We start from the raw sequence: 25,368 nt of genomic DNA on the forward strand, positions 1-25,368 counted from the left end.
TGACATGGACACTGCACAAACGGTCCAGTAGGAGTGGTAAATGAATGTTGGCATCCTAAATTGGAATAAGATGATTCCATGGCTTTTGTGGAAAAAACAGAGGGGTGAGGCTATCTGGATATCTCTTTCAAAGCAGTGTCTTTAGGTCAAATGTATTGTATCATGCCATATTCCTGCAGAAGGGGGTGTTGAGGTGGGTATATGAATTCCCATAGGAAACATCACGAAGAGGTGGTGAGGAGAACAGAAAGGAAGTTGGATTTAGGAACAGTGTAGGTACTAAATTTGTGAAATCTGTCCAGCACTCTAACCGTGGAAGGGCGTGTTGGAAAGAGACACAAAGATCCTCAAGGAAGTTAATGGAACTGGTTTTGAAGTTAACATAGTCAGCTATTAGTCACCAGAAGGCTACAGAATTCTTCAAATTATTGAAACAGTTTAGAATGTCCAGCAAAGGGAAGTTAGCTCCCAGCGGAACTGTATATAAGAATAAATGAATGCACAAGATAATAACTTAGAGTTAATTTCATGTACCTAGGCTCCACAATCACCAGCAATTGGTCATTTGATGCTGAATTCAACATATGCATTGCAAAAGCTGCAGCCATTTTGTCCAAACTGGGTAAGAAATTTGAAACAACAGCAACATGACCAAGAGCACTAATCTCCAAGCCTGTTTCCTCAATCCTCTCCCCTGCACATCGTAGGCAGAAGAAAAAGGCTAAACAGCCTCCATCTTCACTGTCTCAGACTTGAACTCAGCATCTGGTGGTGGTACAAGGTGACCAACTTCTGGGCCCTGAAGCATACTGATTGTGTGGCCTAATGGACATCCATATTTCCACTACAAAGACATCTGTACATGAGATATAAAGATGAACAAAATCAACACAAGAGAATTGGGAGACAGCCACTGGTATCTGTGGCCTCTGAAGGCCAGCCATTCAGAGGGTCATCAAAAGAGGCAAGGAGAAATTAAAAGCTCAGCTGATTGAGAAGGGGGGCCTTGACAAAACAGAGAGTGGTGATTCTTGCATCTTTTCAGCCTATTGTCTGTAGAGAGTGCTCTCACAAACTGGGGCATCTGAGCTGTATTAGCTCAACACAGAGTTGACCACCAGTGTTCAAGCCATCATCTTATGAGAGTGAAGGTTGCCAGAGGACAGTAAAGATTGGGACCCCTTATTATTTTCTTTCCAGGTCCAGGAACTGCTTGGTCTATCTAGTAAAAACATATAATTATTGAAATCTTTTGTACAGAAGGAGACTGTTCAGCCATTGTGCCTGCTCTTGTGATAAGATATCTAGTTAGTCCCACCACCTTTCTCTTTTCCCACACCCCAGTAATATTTTCAAGTAACTTATACTTATTTGAAAGTAATCAAGAAATTGATTACGGTGGCTCAGTGGTTAGCACTGCAGCCTCACAGCGCCAGGGACCCAGGCTCGATTCCACCCTCGGGTAACTGTCTGTGTGGAGTTTGCACATTCTCCTTGAGTCTGCATGGGTTTCCTCCGGATGCTCCGGTTTCCTCCCACAGTCCAAAGATGTGCAGGCTAGGTGGATTGGCCATGCTAAATTGCCCGTAGTGTTCAGGGGTGTGGGGGTTATAGGGGGATGGGTCTGGGGTGGGATGCTCTAAGGGGTGGTGTGAACTTGTTGGGCCAAAGGACCTATTTCCACGCTGTAGGGAATCTAAACAAAAATGTACTTCTGTCACCCTTTTAGACAGTACATTTAGATAACGACACAATGGATAAAAATGTTTCTCATCATTTATTCTCCTTTCATTCACTAGTTCACTTACTGTTCAACATTTTGCCCATTACTTAAAAATCTGATAGTGTGGTGCTCAACTGCTTCCTCAGTTGCAGCAGCTGAAGCAGTGTGTACGAAAGTTTCCTGTTTCTAATTAGAAACTTTACTGAGTTACCATTGAGGCCCCTGGAACCCGAGGAAACAGTTTGGCAGGGTTCTAAAAATCTATATTTGAGGTATAAATATGTAAGAACATAGTTGGGCATTCACTAGTGAAGTACCTGATGAGTAAGGGTCCAACAGGATAACCAGGTAGAATCTGCAGGGTTGTAATAGTTGTTGATTGACATCTCATCATCGACGGTTGTCTCTTTACTTGCAGGAAGTGGAAGAGTTCAGCTTTGTCACCCAGCTGGCCGGCCTGACTGATCATCTAGCCGTGGCCATGCGTCTCGCAGTATCAACTGGAGAAGAGGACCCTTGACTTCAGGAAACAGCAAAAACCATTCAGGAAAATGTTACCCGTGTGGGAACAAGGGTGGTTTGCATCTCAGGTGCATAGATATGGGTGACACCCGACCAAACCTAGGCCCGAGGCCTCCCGCTGAATTTGTTTATAGAAATTATTTAGAAGGTGGTGTCATGGGCAATGATCAAAGATGGTTATTGCCATGTTCTACTCCGGAGGGAGAGGCCTTACTCTGGACTCCCAGAACAGTGGAGTGTGAAAAATGACTTAGATATTCCTCACTGCCTTGGACTAGTGCCATTCTTGAGGTGTTTTTTTTTTCTAAATGCCTAGCACAACTTAGTTTGTGACCAGTATGTAAATGTGTTCGATGTTCCTTTTTTTGCATAATCCTTTGTATAACTTTCAAAGAATCTATCACTTTTTTGCCTTTCACTAAGCATGGCTACATGGCAATGACACAGTAAGTGTTAGTGTGTGCCCCATTCCTAACAGCTTTAGTGCATGCCCCCTCTCTGCAGGTAAGTGTGTGTGTATTTATCTACGTATATCTTAAAGCCAACATGCAATTAGCTGCAAGCACAGGTCTGGACCCTTCTGTCAGTTGTTACTCGAACACAGTCACCCAAAACCCCACCTTGCTGGTATTTCAGGTGTGGCTGTCATGTGACCTTTGACATACAGTCACATGACTAACCCCTCAAACAGGGTCAGCAAGGAAGGGAAACTGACTGCTATTGCCAATTAAAAATGATTATGCTGAATTTTGTCAGGTTTAATGGAAACCACACGAGACCTGTTCACAACGAAAGCTCAGTCTATACAAACTGTTTGGACCAGCAGCACTGTTACTGAGGTGAGAGTTCCAAGGTAAAAGATGGAGGTAGGGAATTATCCCACCTTTGGTCTAATAAACAAATATGGGATGATAATCAGAAATAAAAACAAAAAAATGCTGGAAATATTCAGCAGGTTATGTCAACTTCTGTGGAGAGAAACAGAACTAACGTTTTACACCTACCAGCTGCATGTTTCCAGTATTTTGTTTTCTTTTTAAACTTACAATTTCTAGCAGCTGTAGTATTGTATTTTTTTGACTGGGGTGATAATCAGTCCTGTCTGGATACTGTAGCTCCTACAGAAAGTTACTGGGTCTAAAACCCCACGTCAACCACACCCTCTCATTTGTAGTGCTGAGTGTTTACAGTGCGACAAATGACCTGTGATTAACAGTGAAAATTGTTGCAACTTAAAATTAAGTCATGTCTTTCACTTTTCATTCAGTGAATCCTTCACCTGTCAGCAGTTACAGGAGTGAGAGTTATGATAGTGAGAACTACCGACATTGTAAAAAGTGCATACAATCCTTTCTGGAGGGAATGACTGAGCATTGCTGACTCTATGTGAGGGGCATGCCAGTGAGCACTACCTATACTGCCTGATAGACCCACAGTTAACACTGCCAACCCTGTCCAGGGTAAGTCAGACAACCTTAACCATTACACAGCTCACATGACATGCAGAATGTTTTGTTGTATAGGCAGGTCAATTATTTTTCTCCTTATTCTTCACTTTCATGTAACACCTGAGAGCTCGTTAATACCCTGTGATTGGCATTAAGATACAAAAATTGCACAGGGAAATCTCTGAAATTGCCTCTCTCCTTTCTTGTGGCCAATACTAGGTGTCTGGGAAGTGTGGTTTGGTTGTAGGTTTAGGATTATTAGGAAGTGTTTGCTCCATGAGCAGCACGCAGTATGAACCATTCCTAATAGGGATTGGGGGGTGTTGTTAACGCTTGTGCAGAGAACAGTTCCAAGCTCTGTAGTCTTGCCCATCTAGAATGGTAATGTACAGTTGAACGATTGGAGCAGTGACTCTGCAAATAACTCCATGTGGAATTATGCTGGGCTCCCCCCATCAGTACAAAAACAAAGGCTAGAGTACTCACAGAAATCATCAGCCACAAGTACCATGTGAGTGATTCATCTTGGTGTCCTCCTGAGGATCCAGTTTTACAAATGCCAGCCATCAATCTAATCCAATCCAATCCAATCCATGTGATATCAAGAAACAAATTAAGGCACTAGATAGCGTAAAGGCTATGGGCTGTGGCAACATTCTCACAATGACACCGAAGACTTCTGCTCCAGATCTAGATGGCACACTAGCTATGTTGTTACAACTACTACAACTGCATCTACACTACAATTTGGAAAATTGCCCTGATATGTCCTGAACACAAAACACAGCAAAAATCCAATTACAGACCCATTAGTCAGGCATTTATCTACACTGACAGTTTGGAATACATCAGGGTCCCCTAGCTCCTGACCTCATTATATCCTTAGTTCAAGTATAGGGACAGAAGTGCTGAACACCAGAAACAAGTTGACAGTGACTGCCTTGACATCAAGGCAACATTTGACCAAGCAGTCTGTGTCATACTGGTCATGTCATCGGACCAATAATCCAGCATCCCAGGTTAATGTTCTGAGGGACGTGGCTTTGAAATCCCATAGCTGATAAGGAAATTTGAATTCAATGAAAAAAATCTAGAATTAACAGCTAGTCCGATGGCAACTATGGCAGTTACGGTATTCAACAATGGGTATAATCTGGTTCACTTTAGGGAGGGAAATCTACCACCCCTAGCCACAGCCACAGCAATGTAGTTGACCTGTAATTGTCCAATGAAATAGCCTAGCAAGTCCCTCAGCTCAAGGACAATTAGTGATGGGAAATAATTCTGACCCAACCAGTGACACCCACATCTCTTGAATGAATTCAAAATAAAACAAGTGTGGTGTCAGGAGCCCGAGAAAAAACTGATGTCCATGGAATCATGAGAAAATACTCTACCAGCTGGAGTTACAACTAGTCCAAAGGAAGATGGTTGTGGTAGTTGGAGGCCAATCACTCCAATCCCTCAATATTGCTTCAGCAGTTCCTCAAGATTGTGTACTCAGCCACATCACCAGTAACTTGCCTCCATTACATGTTCAGAGGTGGAGATGTTTGCTGATGTCTACGCAATGTCCAACAACATGCACAACTCCTCAGATACTGAAAAAGTCAATGTCTATATTTAGCAAGGCCTCAACAAAACTCAGGCTTGGCCATTAGGAAGCAAGTAACATGTACACCACAGACAGTGCACCAGGAAGTGCCCAGCTCCAACAAAACAGATTCTAAACATCTTCCCTCAAAATTCAACAGCATTAACATCACTGAATTCGTCCACTATCAACATTCAGAGGGGTTGAAACTGAAATGGACCAGCCATACAAATACCGTAGCCACAATATTAGATCGGAGGTTGGCAATTCTGTGGTACGCCTCTTGTGTCCACGAAGCCTATCCATCATTTACAAGATACAAATTAGCAGTGTGATGGAATACTCTCCACTTGCCTGGATGAATGCAGCTCCATCAACACTCAAGAAACTTTACACTACACACAACCAAGCAGCCTCCTTGAGTGACAACGCATCCATCAACATAAATTCCCTCCCCCAGTGATCACAGTGGCAGCAGTACATACCAACTTCAAAATACACTACAGCAACTCACCAAAGCCCTTTTGACAGCACCTTTCAAACTGGCTACTTCCACCACCTAGAAAAAACAAATGCAGCAGTTGCTCTGTCACAAACAGCTGCAAGTTCTCCTCCAAGTCTCATACCACCAGATTTAGAACTATATATCTGTTTTATCACCATCACTGCATCAAATTCTGAGACTGCTCTCCGTAATAGCATTGTATGTGTATCAACAACCCAATGCTATAGTGGTTCAGGAAGATGGCTCTTACCATCACCTTCTCAAGGGCAATTTGGTAAAGATAATAAACTTTGCCTGAGTCAACAATATACATCCCATGAATGAATAAGGGGGATTACAAAACCTATCAATAACAAAAACTGAAATGATCAATACTTAAGGCTTACTGGTACTGTTCCTTCATTACAGGAAAGATCCCATTTCCAACATGTCTATTCCAAAATAGCTGCAGTGGACCATAGGTTAGTTTCTCATTTTCTATAGTAACAAAATCTATATCAGTTGTTGTTTCCAAATAAAAATAAATATTAGGCAGCTCATTCAGTTTCTGGCCATTTAATTCTCCCCTTGATTGAGGGGGTTATGTCTGGGGAGTTCTCTGCCATAACACTCCACTGTAAAGACACTGCATTCTGTAGCACTGACAGGTCGGTAGTTTGACTCATCAAATGCTCTTCAACATTACGATGAGCACTGTTTTATATCTTATCTGGACAATTAGAGTCAATGTGGGGCTAGACATGCCTATTGTACGGGATTGATTTGCTGAAGAGGAATAGAATCTGTGTGGTATTTACTGGTTGAGCCCTCATTGCCATTAATAGCTGTGAGCAGCTCCTTTAACTGGAATTAACTGGAGTTAATGTACTAATGTAGAGTTCGTAGTGGTTTCCCATCGTTATCCACAAGTAGTTCTGTGTGGAGGCGACCTGCTGAACAGACATAATTCTGTTAAATGTCAATCTTAGCCATATTGGCAGCTTGCCATTAGCTCAATTCCCAAGGAACAGCTTGAGGTGAGCATCTGGCATGTTGGCCTCTTGAAGGAAAACACTCTCCCTGGGACTCAGCACCAACTGCTTCACCAGCTGTTAAGTGTTCTTTATTTGTCTTTAAATCAGCAAGATAGCATCGTGCTGTCTTTTCTTCACTGACTCAGTTCCAGGGCTCCAATGAGATAAGACTCCTCCTTTTCATCTTTCCTTCCTCCAACAATTTTCAGACTTGTAGAAGTTAATCCTCTTGCCATCTATACTGGTTTTATTTGCTTTCCTCAATATTTTATAGCTTTGAACCTCCTATGCTGGGAACATATAGATAATATTCATACAGGAAATCTTGCATCGATATAAAGCCATTCAGAACGTCAGGATGGTCCAAAGTGCTTTACAATCAATTTAATATAGTAATAATTGTAACATACACAACAGCTCATTAATGCAAGCAAGATCCCACAAATAAGGCAATAATGTTCAGATAATCAATTTTTGTAATTTTAGTACAGGCACATTGGCCAGGATGTGGAGAAGAACACCCCTGCTCTTCTTTCTGGGATCTTTTACATCTACCACAGACGATAAAGAGGCCTGTTTTAAAATATCCAATGTATCTTCCCATTATTTCTTATCTGTCCCTGATTACAAGCCAGTATAAGACCTAACAATGTCAAAACAATACACTGTTACAGCACAATATATTCTAGAGAATAATGGGGCAGGTTTTGCGTTTATCTTTGATAGCCATACTTCACACTTAATCCCAGATCCACCCACCACCAAACTCCACCCTCCTCCCCTGAGACCTGATATTAGGATAGATAAGAGGCCGCTAGGCTGCTGAAAAGATCTAAAGAATGGCCTCAGGGACAAGGAATTTTTGTTACACGTGGTAGTGCTGTCCTCTTTAGAGAAGCAAAGGTTAAGAGATTGTACCAGGAGTCTGGACAAAGTTGACCAGGAGAGATTGCTCTATTAGTGGCAAGATTAAGAATCTGAGGACACAGATTTATGGTGATTTGCAAAAGAGGCAATGGTGACATGAGGATTTTTTGTTGTATGCATACCCTGTCTCCTGCTCCTCCACCAGGTGATGACACAATCAGTTGATTAGATGCTAATGAATAAAATAGGGTATGCAAGACATCCTTTGAAATTAGCAAGGTGAAAATTGATTATTAAACACCCATGTTTAGCACATATTCTCCAAGAAACCATTGCTATTACAACTGTGAATCGTGTTTTCTCAGATGACCCCAAGCAAGGAGGTTTGCATCGACTATTCCACTGAAGTCACCAAGATTGATAAGATCAAAAGCAGGTCCCCAGAACATTATCTGGGTCTCCAGATCTAGCGATAGTACCACTAGGCCACTGCCTCCCCTGTCAGAGCACGGGTGCACACATTGACAATTACTTGCCTTTTACAGTCCAGGGGTATTTTAAGCAACTAAAATCACAAATCTATATATTTCCACAATGATTGACGTGAGAACAAGTGTTTTTTGTGCAATGAATGGTTAGAATCTGGAATGTATTCACTGCCCAGGAACATGGTGAAGGCAAATTCAATTGTAGCTTTCAAAAGAGAACTAGGATAATTATAGAAGGCGAAAATGTTGTAGGGCTGCAGGAAAAGCAGAAGTTTGCTCTCACAGAAAGTCAGTAGACATAAGGGGTCAAATAACCTCTCTCTCTGTGCTGCAGCCATGATTTCATGAAGTCAACTGATGCTGTACTGATCAGGAGACATTACTGGCAGCTGTCCCTTCAACCAATCCCATTGTTCACCCCATCTTACTTATTACCTTAACCACTCTCCCTCTCTGAAAGGAGATGTGCAAATAGGGGCATATCAAATAATTAACAAATTAATTGTTACAACTAATTCTTATGAATATTCTCAGGATTGTATCAGATGTACTCCAGAATTCAACATGTTGGTGTGAATGCCTGTATCATTTTGAATTCCAATGTTCAGTGGAGGTAAGGTAAAGACAGGCAATCCTATGAGATCCAGTGTCCCTCATAATTAATGAAAAGCAAATCACAATGGCACATTTGAAGTCTTTTTCCGCTAAAGAAGCTTGTCTTTTCTTTTTAAGGTATACAATCTTGAAGTATTGCCTCAATTTGGATTGTTTGCATTCTTGAGGCAAGACTTTATTTAAAGGATTCCTTCAAAATCAAAAATTAATAGTATATTTTCAACTACTCTTCTGCAGCCTAACGTAACAAACAGACTATGCCTACTCCACTGTTCATTGGCTGATCTGATAACTTCATGTAGCATGGAGTGGGGAAACAGGTGAAGAAAGAAATTGTGGAATTTACCGACAGCTGCAAATAATGTACCACCTGATCAGAAAGGTTAATGTGCATAGGCTATGGATTGGTGCTGGTGATAATGGGAATAGATCTAGGTCCCAGAGAGAATGATATACAAATGGAGGGGTGAGATGCAGAATTGAGACTGTTCACATCAAGAGAGAAGCATGATAGAGTCCTTCATCCTAACCGAAGACTAAAAGATGAACATTTGCAGTGGAAGGAGAGGAGTAAAGTAACAACCTTTCACATCAACACTAATGATCTATTTCTTACACAATTTACCAAACAAAATTTATTTGACACAAATGCAAGAGAAAATAAGCCCCTCTCCAGACATCTCCCAAGAGAGGAATCATCCTCAGGTTAACAGTGACACAGTGGGCCCTCTTTGTACAAAATAGTTCCTGAGTCTGTCAGATTACACTTTTGTAACTTTTCTCCTCTCTTCTGCTTTCACTAGAATCTAAGAAATAGTTTTAATATTCTTTTTGTAAACTGTCATGATCTTTTCCAAGTGTATTCAACCTGTTTTATCAGTAAAGAGAAGCACAATTGTTAGCCACGACTCAGTGTCAGCAGTCATTTATCTTCAGCACCCTTTTGCCATGACATGTTCAGCAATGAAAACAGCAAAGGAACCAAACTGACATTAACTGTGTGAAGTTGACAGAAGGAGCAAGTGGGAAATTTCTTTCTAAATTTTCATCTTTGGGACATGGGAATGCTGTACAAGGTCAGTATTTATTCCCCATCCTTGATGGTGGTGAGCAGCCAACAACAGAATGACTTGTTGCGACATTTCAGAGAGTAATTAAGTGTCAACCACAATGCATCTGAAGTCAAACACCAGACCAGTTCAAGGCAGATTTCACCCTCAAAAGGACACTGGTGATTCAGATGGCACTTTTAGTGATTATTCATTTTTGCAACCATTTGATGATTATTCATTTATTTCATATTAATTAATTGAATTTAAATTTCTTCACTTGCCCTAACGGGATTTGTCTCTGAAGCATTATCTAAGCATCTGGATTACTGTCACATTACTGCTGAGGAATGATGACAAACAAGGGGTTTGTGGACAGGCAAAGGAATACAGGGTAACAGTACAGGGTGGAGCAGAGCACAGGGAAGCTCCTCCTTCCAAGAAGTCCCAGATGAGGAAATTCAAGTTCAGCAGTGAAGGAGCAAGTGGGACATTAGCAGCTGTTGCTTTTGATTGCTGACAAATAACCCCACTTTAAAGTGATAACTGAGGGTAAAAGACCTTGCTACCACTGCCTAACTCTCAATTGATCAGCCAATTAAGTTTAGCATCATTGGTTTGCATATAAATAAATATTCATCAATTGTACAGTAATCCATGCTAGAAACTGTACAGCTACACATGGCAACTTTCTTTTAGGCAGATTTTAATTTAGAGGAATAATCATGAACTTTTTAACCCAATTCAATTTTAATGAACATATACGATAAGCATGAAGACAAGCATAATCCATTTGTAAGAAGAAATAACTTCAGTAACCCCATTTTCCAGCGGCAATCTAATCCATGCTCCATGCAGACACTTCTTTAACAGCATAGCGCCTGCAGTCTTTGGCAGATACTTCTGTGGTGGGAAACAGTAACACCCTCTGCAATATTGTCTTGATATGGGATTTATAATCTGAAGTCAGTGAAATCAATGGTGTTCATGCCATCAGTGGGCTAGGTTTGTGGAATATAATAAAGGTAAAACTCACTCATGAGATGCTGACAGTGATTTATCAAACTATCTGACCAGGATTTATGTCTCTTCCTCGTGAAGCATTGTAACCCCTTAAGCATGTCAGCTGAGGCTGTAGCGACTTTCTTCAACACTCAGGGCATCCCAACAGACACTCCCCATGCCACGCAGCTGCACACATACATCCTACATCCCAGCACAGTGCATCGCATCTGAAGTGTGAAGCAGACCACTGTCGAATCAAATAATAAAGGAGAATGAAACGGTGTCATACAAATCAGCCACCAGATGCAGCCTGTTTGTTTTGGAAACAGTTTTAAAATGGTGCTGAGACTTATTTTAATCAGTATGTGATTTACAAACAGCAAAAGCTGAGTCTGTGATTAGAACATTCTCAAAAACACTGTTAGGACAGCAAAATCTTAGCTCATGTAAGTCCACGGCACATGTACATAATCTTAAGCACGACACAACTGGTCAGAATACACTCCACAGTTTCTGATATTTAATTTAATAAACTCCAGCAAGACTGGCTGAACAAAAACCATGAATCACCCACAGCCAGCATAACTCATTGGGTTTATGCTGACCATGGTTACTAGATCAGTCTAGGATTACACTCACCAATGGAGCACAAGGCATTAGTGGTAGCTTTTGTGAGAAACCAGCTTGTTCTTGATGAGAAGCAGGGCCATGAAGTAAAGCTAAGGGGCAGAAGAGGGCCAACATAAAAACAACCTACATACTTCCTTTAACCAGGGTCAGGTGACTACAGTGGTAATGAACAATACAGCACAGCACAACATAGCGATTGATGAAATCATCCTCACTCTTGTAAACTGAAATTCAATTTTCAGTTACATCTAGTGAGAGATGAACATCCTTAAATATCCAACATGGGAGGAAAAACAATAGCCATATAATGGCTCTCGAATACCTCAAATATTTCATATACTGATATTTGTATTGACAGCACCGTTGCCACAAAGATAAACCTGGCAACCAAGTACACAAAGATCTCACCACAGTGGTCTATTATGTATCAGTTTACCAAAATACCTAGCAATGCAGGATGTTCTCAGTAGTGCAGAGCGTCAGCTTTCGAGATATGCTGCAAGGTCTGGAGAAGTACTTGAATTATTATCTTGATTCAGAGCTAACAGCAGGCCTGAAAAGGAGTGTAGTCCCTATGTAATAAAAGAAAATTACACTAAAATCACAGAACTAAGAAAACACTCCAAATTGGTTTATAGCTCTGTGTAAATACACACCATTGTACTGGCTCTGTACTGCACTGTCAACCCAGATTGTGGTGTTCTTCTTCTGCAGTGAAACTTAAAACCCCTGACTCAGTTGAAAATGCAGATTGAACCAAGCAGTCAGTATAATGGGACCCTCGCCTCTTTTCCTTATCACTGCTTATTTGGCACAGCTTTGATGCTGAGCTGCAATGACTAAACTAACCAATTTTGCTTGTACACCTTCAATTTCAGAAGAGGGTTAAAAAAACATCTTATGTTTTCTGAGTTTCCAAAGGATTCCCATGAGTAACATTAGAGTCTAGTTTCAAGCATACGGTTTTCCTGTAGCAGTCACTAACATCGTCCAAAGAGACAAAGATGCACCGTCTCCTCCTTCATCAGGCAGGCTGAGGCTGGTCACGGGGCCGACTTGAAATCCATGGCCACCTCACCACTCTCTGGGTGAAAGGTCACATCGTAAACTACTGAATTCAGGCCATCTGTTGAGCTTTTGGGATTAGTCACTGATCTAAGGAAGTAGACACCTTGCTTGCAGTGTGGGCTCCAGTTGCAGTCACCCTGTCAACAGCATAACAAAAGCAGCTCAGGAATGATGGCAAATGTGCATTGTTACAGCACCTTTAACAAAGTATATGAATGCTTCAAATATAATATAAAATATACCAAGCAAGTTAAGGAGATACCAGGGCAGATAATCAAAAGCTTAATCAAAGGAGCAGGCTTTAACAAGAATCTTAAAGGAGGAAAATGAGGTAAGCAGAGAAGCTTAGGGAGGGAATCAGAACACAGGCAACTGAAGACATGTTCAACTCCCCAAACCAGTCACACCCAAAATAACTGGTGGTTTCCTGCTTTTAGAAGATATCTCCCTCAAGCTAGGCCTCCAGCAGAATGGGGCATCAGAATTTTAAAGTTTCTTGTCACAGATCCACCCCACCCTACCCTACTCTCCCCTCTTCCTCTATCATATCCCTTCTGTTGCAAGTTTTAAGGCCACTGACCACTACAGCAGAAAATCACAACCATATGGAGCACAGCAAGCAACGTCTGCAGAGTCATTATTTGGAAGACTTGGAAATCAGAGTTTTAACATTTGTGGGGACTCCAAACTCAGCAGATTAACATGCTTTTCCCTGTACAATCAATGCTCCTATACCACAATGGCAACATCCCAATTTCTATTCCATTCCCCCACAATTCAAACGGATTGCAACACAAAATTTGCTTCCTGTTTGAGAACAATCTGCCCACGACCTGCTGTGCTCAACTCATTGTTAAACAGAACAAAGGGTTACCGTGAGAGAGCAGGGTCTGGTTAACCCAGTGCTGATGCTGATGTCATCGGTTAAGGAATAGTCCATCCAAAGTACCACTCCATGGCAAGAGCCTGATCTAGAAAATTCACCATTTTCCAACAATTAATATCAGAAATATTGAGAATTTCAAATTCTAGCGTATATGATAAATAGAACATTAATATATCACCAACCATAGAAGAACAGGGAGGATGGGGCTGTAGGGTAACAAAGGGAAGGTGAACTGAGAGTTTCTAAATTAACTATTTCATTGACAGCACTGACTGTACACAGAAAATCCACTGGTGAATGGGAGAAATATACTTGATAATTTCAATATGGGACTGAATGGATACCTAACGAACAGGTGAGGTACAATGCAGCATGACTTTGGTAGGCACAGGCTAAAAACCAACAGACAAAACCCTCTACAATTGACTAATAACTGATCAGACAGACAGACAACTGACCAACAGAAGACAGATTGACAACTAACAGACAGAAAACTAGAACAAAGCAATATCAATTGTCCACTTTCCACGAGGGCTAAGAAATTGCTTGAACTTTGACAGCAACAAATGTTCCTCAAATATTTTTTTCCTGGCACGTGTGGCTACAATCCAGTTAGTTGTGAATCACTATTCAATAACAACCCCTGTAACTAGTAAGACGGTCACACAAACCAACAATACAGTAACTAGGGCAGGACGAGAAAATGATCACCATAAACCATAATCTAACAATGATTTATGGCTTTCTTTGATGAATTCATCTACACCTCAGGTATTAAACACTAGACATTAAACAATTCATGTAAACACAGGGTTATTCATAACACACTTGGTCCGATAAATTAATACGGAGTTTGCATGTGAATAATTAATCACTTTGATTCTGAAAGGTTTCATTGTGCACCTATGCCTCATATCTCCCTAGTTTCTCCTTTCCAAAGATCAATTTAACTTTTTCCAGGTTAATATTAGCTGCAGGAAAGTACTTGTCCTATTCCATACCTCAATAGTTTCATTGATCCTGTGGAGTAAATTGGCTGCTCTGGTACTTTCTGGCGAAAATCAAAGCTGAGGACCTGGCAAGGATCACTGAGTCCCCGACAGGGGTACTCCCAAAGTGGGTGGGGTTCAGCCTCCTGACATTCACGGAAATTCAATGAATTCTGAAAAAGGAAGGCACAAGTGAAAATGACAGGAACATGGACATATAAAGAAAACAAGTGAGGGCTCAGGAGTGGAATAAGTGAATGTGAAACAGCTACCAGTTTTACAACTTTCAAAGACCAAGACAAAGTTGTGACTGAACCTGTCTAACATATGTAAAGCCAAATGCATACACTGTTGGTGAGAGTCAGCAATCGTGCAAATGTGGCAGTTGTCTACATCAGAAGGTTCAAGTTCCAACAAAATTTAGGTTGACACTTCAGAGCTGTATTGAAGGAACGCTGCAATGGGACAATGCACCCAGACCCCACCTAGGCACTCAGGAGGACATGAAAACTCTCAGAACTATTTGAAGAGGACGAGAATTCACCCTGGTCATCTGGTCAATTGTAGACCATCAATCACAATCAATACAACATATTTTCTGGTCATTATCATGTTGCTGTTTGTACAATTGCTTGGTATTTCCTACATTACAGTGACAACATTTTCTGGTGCCAGTATTCCACTAACAGTGAGGAGGGAGGATGCTGAATAAATGCAACTCTTTCAGGATTTCCATTAATACAGGAGCGCAGGGTGATTGGAAACAGGAGGGGAAGGCTAATTAGTCTCTCAAGCCTGCATTGCCATTCAACCAGATCACGATCTTCGACCTCAACCATTTGCCTACACTTTTCCTACATCAACATTTAAATATCTAGAAATCTTGTAACTTTGCATTCATCAGAAGATTTTGAAAGAATACAAAAGCAAAATCATTCATTGTGCATGAGGACAGTGTGCTGGTTGAATGGTAAATGGATCTGATTGGTACAGGCATTAATCTGCATTAATGGGCACATTCTCAATGATTGTGATTAATAGAAACACTATCAACTTGTCAATCATTCAGCACTCTCCTCTCATGCTGTACATATGTTGCTTTTTCTTTTGAATTTGTATTTGTGTAGAATGTCCTGAGAAGGTTGTATAAAACGTGCCTCCTTTCAGCAATGGTCCTGTGTCCTGTACTACAAAATAACTATATCTAGAAATCTAATCGATCTCAGTCTTGAACATAGCCAAAACTGAGCATTCACAGTCCTCTGAATTCAAAAGATTCACCACTCTGAATGAAGATTTCTCATCTACTCTTCATTCGGAGACTGTGAATCCGAACTCCCAGTCTGAGGAAAAATGCTTCCTGTATCTACACTGCTGAGCCCTGTAACAATTTTGCAACTTATGGAGACATGAAATGAACTTGTAAAATGGCAAAATATCAATCTATTAATAGCTTGTAAAACTGAGTATATTTCTCCCGATAGACCATTCTCTTGGTTTTTGAAGCCACTCCCAGATTATTTAACAATTCACCACCTTTGCTCACAATTCAAGCACATACTGAACAAAAGTAAAAGACTGTGGAAGTTAATTTGTATTTATTAGTCAAGCCTCTAGACGAGTGAAGAGTTTATCACTTTTTGACAAGCACAAAGCCTCAATTTTCTGAATAAAGAGCCCATGTCGTCAAGACAAGGTTCAGGCACAGCAACATTAACTGCAGACTCTAAAGTTGTGCAATTAAACATTAAAGATTGATGTTTACTGAAAATCCATGCAAGATCAAGAGGTTTTCAAAGCCCTAAAAATATTTCCCAGACTACCAAACATCATATGCTATGATTTTTAAGATCATTATCTCAACTTTTTTCCTCCTCAGTCTCCCCAGGATACTCCTGGACCAAACAACTATGCCATTTATTTAGCCTTTCTCCCAGATCATACCACTGACTTTCCCTCTAGATTTTCCCACACAATGCACAGCCAAGTACTGAATCCCCGAACCCTTGCACACTACGTCAACATGGCATTTCACAGCATCATCCTTGCAGCTGAAAGTTTCAACTGACTTGACTAAGAAAACAACAGCTGCCAGTTATGGGCACAACTTGTTGTATAAATGGAACAAGGTCTATGCATAAGAACAAGCTCCAGCTCTCACCTGGATCATCTCATCCATAAGGCTGACATTAAAGCCTTCACATACCCCACAGGGAGCACGGATACGCCAGAGGTTCTACAGAGATAAACAGTAAATGGGATTAGTTTAAATAGATTGTACTGATTGCTCATGCAAAACAAGGAATTGACACATGCAGACAATGGAAGTCAATAGAAGATCAATCGCATCTTCCACTGTACAAATTATAAACTTGCTCTGCTTCATCCAAGCAAAAATTCACAAAATCACAGAAGTGCAATGGTGCAGATGGTGGTCACTTGGCCTATCATGTCTGCAGTAACTCTCAAATGAACATTATAACAGTGTGATTCTCCTGTCATTTCCTGTATCCTTGCATATCACTTGAAAAGAACAATCTGATGCTTGCTTAAAAGCCTCAGTTAAACATGTCCCCATCTTACTTCCAGGCAGTACGTTGCAGGCCTGAATCACACTGTTTTAAAAGTGTTTTCTCACATCACATTTGAAAATCATTTCAAATCTGCACCCTCTTGTTCTTGATCATTTTACAAGTGGGAACAGTTTCTCTATATCTATTCTATCCAGACCATCTCATGATTGTGAATACTTCCAGCAAATCTCCTCTTAGCCTTCTTCTCACTAAGAAAAACATTCCAACTTCTCCAAGGTATCTTTATAACTGAAGTTTTCCAATTCTGGGATAATTAGCTCTTTTTTTCCAGAAAATAATATTTTGGGATGGAGTAATTGAATTATTTGAGACATGATGTGTTTAGTCCCAAATACTTGGGAGGAACAAGTTATTCTGGACTTGAGATTCCAAAAGCTCTCCACCCCGGGGACTCTTATGTTTTAAGTTAAGTTCTATTTTAAAACTAACTGACAGATATTAATTGCTTTCAATCATAAACAAATGCACTATTATTGTAGATATTTTTAAACAATCTGTTCACATATTTACACACACCTCTGGAGCAGGCGAGGCTTGAACCTAGGCCTCCTGGCCCAGAGCTAGAGTCACTACCACTGCACCACAAGAGTCCTATGCATTCCAGTGAATCATGTGACAAGCAGATGGTAGAAAGTAAATGAAATAACTGCATCCATTATTGTTTAGGGATCCTACACTGCCAGGATGCAGTTGCCTAGCAATGCTCCTTCCAAATCTCAAGGCCGCACCAGTACCCGCACAGACTGCACAAAACTAAGCCTCTTCAAGTAGCGGTGTCCAAAAAAACTAGAAGATGCCATGCACTTAAAATAAACACATGTCCACGCACTTTAAAAGAATGTCATTCCAGAGATATCCCAATTTGCTGCCCATTACCTTACTCTACAAACATAGTAATGAATATCAGCTGGCTTCTAGGACTACGAAGTCATAGCCAACAGAGATGATTTGATTTGATTTGATTTATTTATTGTTGTGTATTTGTTACATGCATTTGTTACAAATACAGTGAGAAGTATTGTACAATGTTGCCACTTTCCAGCACCATCTTAGAATACCAAAAATAAACTAAGACATGGGATTATAAAAGGAGGAGATAAGAAAATAGTTAAGAATTTAGCTTTACAGTCCTTCTTGTTAGCTGTGGGCCTGGAACCACGTTCTTTCACAGTGACATTGAGACCAACACCAGCATTCGGTTCCTGACAAACACTGACACAAGCGTGATCAGTAGACTGTGATCACCCCACTCTTGACTGATAACTCCCCCTAAACCCAGGAACTTAGAGGCTTATTGAAACATTTATTGCTGTCCTAGTACAGTGCCAGATGATGTGTTAAATGCCCTAAAGGTCACTGAGGGAGATTCTTGCTACATTGTCAGTTATAGACTTGCATGAAAATAAGGATAATAACATTCTAACAGTGGACAAATATGGTCAGTGGTGGAGGTTAAAAACATATAGGCTATGTCACAGCATGGTTTCACCCTGCAGAAGATCAAATCAGTCTATTCAGCAACATTCCTCTCAATGAAGCAACAAGTAAGCCAGCTGGCGCCATGTAACTCACTGATGGAATCTACTGTTCTGTCTCTCTCCATCTTTCTAGATGGGCCCTTCTCTGACAGTGGTCAATCCAGTGTCTCCCTTGCTCTTCCACCTCCAGAGATCCCCTCTAAGAATAGGATTTTCATTAGTTTTACAAAAATACACTGCATTTAAATTAGTAAAGAAAAATACTTTATACAAACAAAAAAAACCTGTCTTCTGCTGCTTGAAAATAATCACAATTCTAGCTACATCCCTATTTGCAGATCCTGAATCCAAGATCACGTGCAGGGAGCATAGTAATCTGTTGTCTCAGGGGTGGAAACAGTTGAGGGAGACATACCAGTGGACTGGTCTGGTGAACTTTTTAAAGTATGAATCTGATGCAAAACTTAAATGAGACAGCTGTGTTTTTAGCTTCTGAAATTTGCTGCATCGAGCAACAGACCAAATACAAAACACTGCCCTCCAGTCACAAAGATAAATGTAAACAGCTAAATGAATGTTGGTCTTGTCTCATGATGATGAGAATACAAACTATTTTTACACAGATCAATGGACAAACTGAATCTGGAATACTGCAAAAATCTGGTTTCTGATTCAATTTCTCTGGACAATTACATTTATATTGAATCAGTTGCAATGCACATCTATCAGAATGATGCCAGGGTAAAAAGGTTAAATTGAGGACACGTCGCATTTAGGAGACTCACATTCCCTGAGTATAGAGGATAAGGGGAGACTTAATACAAGTGTTTAAAACAACTGTAGGATTTAAGAGGGTAAACAGAGAAAGTAGACAAAGAACAAAGGAGCACAAACATAGACCACACAAGGATGACGTCAGGAAACATTTCTTCACAAAAAGATTAGTGGAAATCTATCCTCCAAAACATTGTTGATGGTGGATCAGGTACGCATTTCAAAGCTGAGAATAAGATTTATTTTAGGAAAAGCTCTTTTAGCAGAACCGAACTTGAATAGTGCCGAGAGAACACATTGTCTTGTGCTCATCAGGATGATTTGGAAGAATGACTACTGTAAAGGGAAACCAACATTTATATTGGGAGAAAGGTGGTGATTCGTTGGCAAGTAGACTCTGACTGAGAAGAGGTGTTGCAAGGAGAATTAGATGATGACCGATAGTTAACTGCAAACTTTTATTTAGATTTTAGACCAGGCATGTTATCTCTGATTGGTCACAGTACATTCTTGAGAGGAACCAGAAAATGGTTATCACCTATTTTGTTAAGGTGGAACATGCACAGTTGTATGTGTTCATTCTGTCTCTAAAGAACAAAAGCCTCTGCATTAGTATACGTAGCTTCCAATATACACAAGTGTCACACTATGAGACCAACTGACCACCATACATTGGGTGTAGACATAATTATTTGCGCACTCGGAATTGTTCAATAGCCAAATCAGATCTAATGTTGCATACAATTTTGAGAACTTTGCTTCCTCAGACTGTTTGGGTTCCTCCCTTAGTGTAAGCAGGCAAAGGGACATGTTAACTGACACGAACCGCCAGTCATTGTGATACACAGCTTTCAATCCTAGCATCCTAATCATGTTGAAAGTCATACTCCACATACTTGCTTGCATGATAAATAGAATGTTCTTTTGGTTTGATGACAGCATCTTATTTGGGGCAAACAGCACTGGTTGTTCAAACATTTGAGATATCTTACTGTTCCAGGGTAATTGGAAGTAGACTGGATACCAGAATCCACTTGTTAATCAAACAACAATCAACTCTCAAACTGTATAAATGTTGCTTTCCTTTCCATTAGTATTTCTTATGAATTGCTCTGATGAGTGCAAGATGAAAGGTTTCAACAAAACATGTCTTTTTTCACCATTAGTTGAGAAAATATATTAAGGAATAAGGGCCTAAAATGAGACGTTGGAGTTACGATGACTTAGCTGAATGATGGAAGGTACAGAATGGTCTATCCTCTATGATTGTGTTTCTCCAAATTCTAGTGTGAGGCCATATGCTTCACAACATGCTGCAGCTTTTCCTTCACTCACCTCAAACTCCACAGCCATCGCTAAGAGTACGGCAGACTGTGGCAACACAGTCAACTCGCTTCTCAGGACCTTGGTCAGGTATGTCCTTGCATACCAGAAATAAAGATTGTGCCAGGGAAGGAGGCTGGTGGTGAAGAATGGTTCTCCAATCAATAGTGACACCTGCAAAAACAGGAACAACCAAAATGAATCAGTGATGCAAAGAAAAACACAGTATATCAAAACAAGAGTTACCTGCTTCACCTTCAGATTAAAAACCGTGAACATTTAAACTGCGCATAAACGTTGCCAAGATTTGGTCATAGAGGTAGGTTTTAAGGAACATCTTGAAGAATGGGTATTCAGGAGGGAATTCGTAAACACAGGAGTTACAAAGCTGAAGGCATGACTGCCAATAGTGGGCTAAAGGAAGTAACGAAAGCATAAGGTGCCAGAATTGGAGTAACAGTATTCTCAGTGGATTTTAGGACTAGAAGTGGTTATAGACACAGGCACAGCTAAAATGCACATCGCTGAACACCAAGATGATGATTTGAGTTTTGTTGGCATGTCCCCCTTCTCCAAGAGGAAAAGCCTACCCACAGTGTCCTGAAACTGTAACCCAAGCAAGAAAATAAACAGGTTCAAATAAGAAAGGAAACATATTGAAGGGCAAGGGCACAAAAAGTTTGATTGCATTCTGACATAGGAACCTGAGCAGGATTTCTCATACACTATGGACCTACATGCTCCTCCCCCGTAGAATTCTCAGTATCAGGTAATTTATAAAAATTGGTCAGGCACCAGTACCTGTGACCACAATGGATGGTGAGATATCCAGGCAATGTGTAAGGATTAGTCAACAGCTGTGGGGAGGACGTGGGCTGAGAGCATTTGAGGCAATGCCAATCGTCTCCCTCCACGGAATTATTTCGCCAACTAAAAGGAGCAGGTGCTCAATATTCAAGAATCATCCTAGAATCATCCACAACTAAACTCAACATCTTGTCTTCAAACTGATTTGTTAAAGTGCACTTGCCTCTCCCCTGAATCGTCACTTCTCAAAACGTGAACCGAGGTTACATGCTTCTGTTACTACAATTAAAGCCATTCGTTCAGTTGCTGTACAAAATCCTTCCTTTCCATCAGCCCACAGGTCCCACTTGCCTCTTAGCATCCCCTCAAAGCTGGTCTGAACTCAGATTTTTTTGGTTTATTTCCAATTCCCCTCGGGCCCTCTGTAACACAATATCCAAACAGCCTTTACAATGTCATGTGACTGTGAAATGTAACTATGATAAAGGTAAACTTTATCAAGTCCACAGCCTTTCACATACTTGATCACACCAAAACTTCTCTTCCATTGTCCACGTAGGTTGTCAGCACGTTCCATTCTTATCGATCTATACTCGCTAGGCTTCCTCTACGATTCTTCTGGTTTTGGTGACTGCTAATTATTGACCTGTCATATTTAGGATTTATGTGCTGTGGTTGGTTGGCTCGCCGAGCTGGTTCGTTATTTTGCAGACATTTCATTACTCCGCTGGGCAACATCATCAGTGCAGCCTCTGATGAAGCGTCATTGTGTTTTCCCGCCTGGTTTTTAAACTGTGGAGTCCGTTGAGCTGGACTACCTCACTTCCAATTTTCCTTCCTACGAAGGAGTAATCCAGGTCAACAGACTCCACAGTTTAAAAACCAGGCAGGAAAACACAACAGCGCTGCAGTGATGTTACCCAGCGGGGTAATGAAACGTCTGCGAAATAACGAACCAGCTCGGCGAGCCAACCAACCACAACACCCACAACCCGAGCTACAAATCTACTCCAAAACCTGAGATTTGTGCGCTGCCACTTGGTGAAATTGTTTATAAGGTGTAGCCTCTCAAGTTTGCTGATGACACTCAACTCTACTTCACCAGCACATCTCTCAACTTCTCCATTGTTATTATCAGACTTCTTAAATGACACCCAGTAGTGGGTAAGCAGAAATTCACTCCCAGTCCAAAGTTAATTCCTTAAACTCAGATTCCATCTTTCTTGCCTGGCAAATGTCTGCAAATAAGACAGCCCATTCACCAAGCCAAGATGAACTTCTAGCTACGTGTACTGTCACCCGACTTCCCCACCCCCACAAACACACTTTGTCTGTTGCAGCCTTTGTTAATGAAAACCTAACAACTAAAACACATTCCTGGCTGGTCATCATCTAGAACTCTGTTGCCCACTTCACACATCACAGCAAGTACTATGCATTCGTCATCCTAACTGAGGGGGACTTGTGGACAAGAAATGCCATTATTTTAAAATTTTCATGTTTTCAAATCTGTCTCTCTTGCTATCTCTAATCTTTTTCAGCACCACACCCTTCAATATATTTGCAGTCAACTTTTACCTCAAAACATTTGGAGGATAGATTTCCATTAATCTTTTGTGAAGAAATATTTCCTGACATCACCCTTTTATGGTCTATGTTTATGCTCCCTTGATCTAGACTCTGATACTTTTACTGTTAAACACTTAAATCCTATAACTGTTTTAAACACTTGAATTAAATCTTCCCTTATCCTCTATACTGAGGGAATGAGTCTCCACTGTGCAACCTCTCCTCAATTTAACCTTTGGTATCATTCTGACAGATCTGCATTACAACTGATTCAATAATAATGTGATCATACGGAGATATGGGGTCAGAAACCAGATTTTTACAGTATTCCAGATTCTGTCTGTCCATTGCTCTGTGCAAATATAGTTTGTATTCTCATCATCACGAGACACAAGGCCCACATTCATTTAGATATTTAGATTAGATTAGATTTTCTACAGTGTGGAAACAGGCCCTTTGGCCCAACAAGTCCACACCGCCCTATGCAACATCCCACCCAAACCCAGCCCCCTATAACCCACACACCCCTGAACACTACAGGCAATTTAGCATAGCCAATCCACCTAGCCTGCACATCTTTAGACTGTGGGAGGAAACCGGAGCACCCGGAGGAAACCCATGCAGACACGGAGAGAATGTGCAAACTCCGCACAGACAGTTACCCGAGGCTGGAATCAAACCCGGGTCCCTGGTGCTGTGAGGCTGCAGTGCTAACCACTGAGCCATACTTACAGTTATCTTTGTGACTGGAGTTCATGGAGGGCAGCGTTTGTATTTGATCTGTTGCTTGATTCAGTTAATTTCAGAAGGTAAAAGCACACAGTTGTCTCATCTGAGTTGTGCATCAGTTTTTGACCTTCTATAGTTCACCAGACCAGTCCACTGGTCTCTCTCTCTCAACTTGTTTCCACCCTTGAGACCACAGATTACTATGCTCCCTACATATGATCTTTGAAACAGGATCTGCAAATAGGGATATAGCTAAAATTATGATCTCTTTCAAGCAGAAGACAGGTTTTTTTTGCATATTTTTCTAATATTTTAAATGCTGTGTATTTTTGTAAAACTAGTGAAAATTCTATTCTGAGGGGGGATCTCTGGAGGTGGAAGAGCAAGGGAGAGACTGGATTGACGACTGATATCTTGGGCAGGGGATGAGGGTGGTGTGAGAAAGGGCAGTAGATCCCATCAGTGAGTTACATGGGCCAGTGGGGTTATTTGTTGGGACAGTGAGAGCAATGTTGCTGAATAGCCTTGTTAAATCTTCTGCAGGGTCAAACTCTGCTGTGACAGAACCGATATGTATTTACCTCCATCAGTGAGCATACAATAGGTGTCCAGTGGTAGAACGTGTTTATCCTTGTCCATCTTGTCAACTATAGACTTGCATGAAAATGTAACCAGAAGCTCCCTCAGTGTCCTCAAGGGCAGACAGCATATCACCTGGCACTGTACTAGGACAGCAATAAGAGTGTTTCAATAGGTCTCTAAGCTCCACTCAAACCTGTGGTCATGCATGTGTCAGTATTGGTCAGGAACCAAATGCTCAGGTTGGTCTCAAAATCAGTTTGGAAGAGCCCAGATCCAGGCTCATAGCTTGGCATTTAATAAGAATGACTTGTAAAGTTGAACTCTCAACTTTATTTCCTTCTTTTCCACCTTCATATTCCATGTCATGGTTTATTTTTGGTGTTTTAAGGTGGTGCCAGAGAGTGGCAACATTATACACCACTGCTCACCGTATTTGTCATAAATATATGTAATAAGTAAATGTGATAGTAAATAAAATCAAATATTGAGGTTCCGTTTTTAAATAGCTCCATGATTGGTTGCTGTTCCTTCAGTTACCCAAGTTGAAGTTCTGAAATTCTGTCCATTCACCTCTTTCAATCCTTTACAATCTGTTACATTAAGCTGGAAAGGGTTCAGAAAAGATTTTGCCAGGAGTGGAGGGTTTGAGTTACAAGGAGAGGCTGGATAGGCTGGGACATTTTTCACCAGAGTGCATGAGGTTGAGGGGTGACCTTATAGAGGTTTATAAAATCATGACAGGTCAGATAAGATGAATTGCAGATGTCTTTTCCCTACAGTGGGGGTGGGGTTTCCAAACTGGGGACATGGGAGGGGGTTGTATTTTTAAGGTGAGAGGTGAAAGAATTAAAAGGCAAGGGGTAACGTTGTGTTTGAACACGAAATGTCATTTGGGTGTGGAATGAACATCCAGAAGTGGTGAATGCAGGTACAGTTACAAGTGTTCAAAAAGGCATTTGAAAATGTTTTTTAGAACAAGAAATGTTTGGAGGGATACTGGTCAAAAGCAGACACGTGAGATTAGTTTAGTTTGGGATTATGGTCGGCATGGATTGGACAGACCGAAGTGACTGTTTCTATGCTGTATGACACTGTGACTGACAAGAGTTA

General features: G+C 40.9%; 2 protein-coding genes across 5 annotated transcripts in view; one reads left to right on the forward strand and one right to left on the reverse strand.

The window, feature by feature from the left end:
• The window catches only part of smpd3 (sphingomyelin phosphodiesterase 3), a 269,535-nt gene extending 262,122 nt beyond the window's left edge, over window positions 1-7,413 (forward strand). For all 3 annotated transcript variants that reach the window (XM_048546417.2, XM_048546418.2, XM_048546419.2), the window contains exon 8: window positions 2,142-7,413. In XM_048546417.2, the coding sequence (XP_048402374.1) occupies window positions 2,142-2,243 (102 nt within the window). In that variant the 3' untranslated portion in view covers window positions 2,244-7,413. The remainder of the gene's footprint in view (window positions 1-2,141) is intronic.
• Window positions 7,414-11,112: 3,699 nt separating this feature from the next.
• The window catches only part of prmt7 (protein arginine methyltransferase 7), a 43,080-nt gene continuing 28,824 nt past the window's right edge, over window positions 11,113-25,368 (reverse strand). For both annotated transcript variants that reach the window (XM_048546413.2, XM_048546416.2), the window contains 5 exons: window positions 20,584-20,745; window positions 16,564-16,638; window positions 14,415-14,575; window positions 13,402-13,498; window positions 11,113-12,664 (listed from right to left, as the gene is read on the reverse strand). In XM_048546413.2, the coding sequence (XP_048402370.1) occupies window positions 12,503-12,664; window positions 13,402-13,498; window positions 14,415-14,575; window positions 16,564-16,638; window positions 20,584-20,745 (657 nt within the window). In that variant the 3' untranslated portion in view covers window positions 11,113-12,502. The remainder of the gene's footprint in view (window positions 12,665-13,401; window positions 13,499-14,414; window positions 14,576-16,563; window positions 16,639-20,583; window positions 20,746-25,368) is intronic.

Source organism: Stegostoma tigrinum, chromosome 16, assembly GCF_030684315.1.
Source record: "Stegostoma tigrinum isolate sSteTig4 chromosome 16, sSteTig4.hap1, whole genome shotgun sequence".
Taxonomy (NCBI): Eukaryota; Metazoa; Chordata; class Chondrichthyes; order Orectolobiformes; family Stegostomatidae; genus Stegostoma; species Stegostoma tigrinum.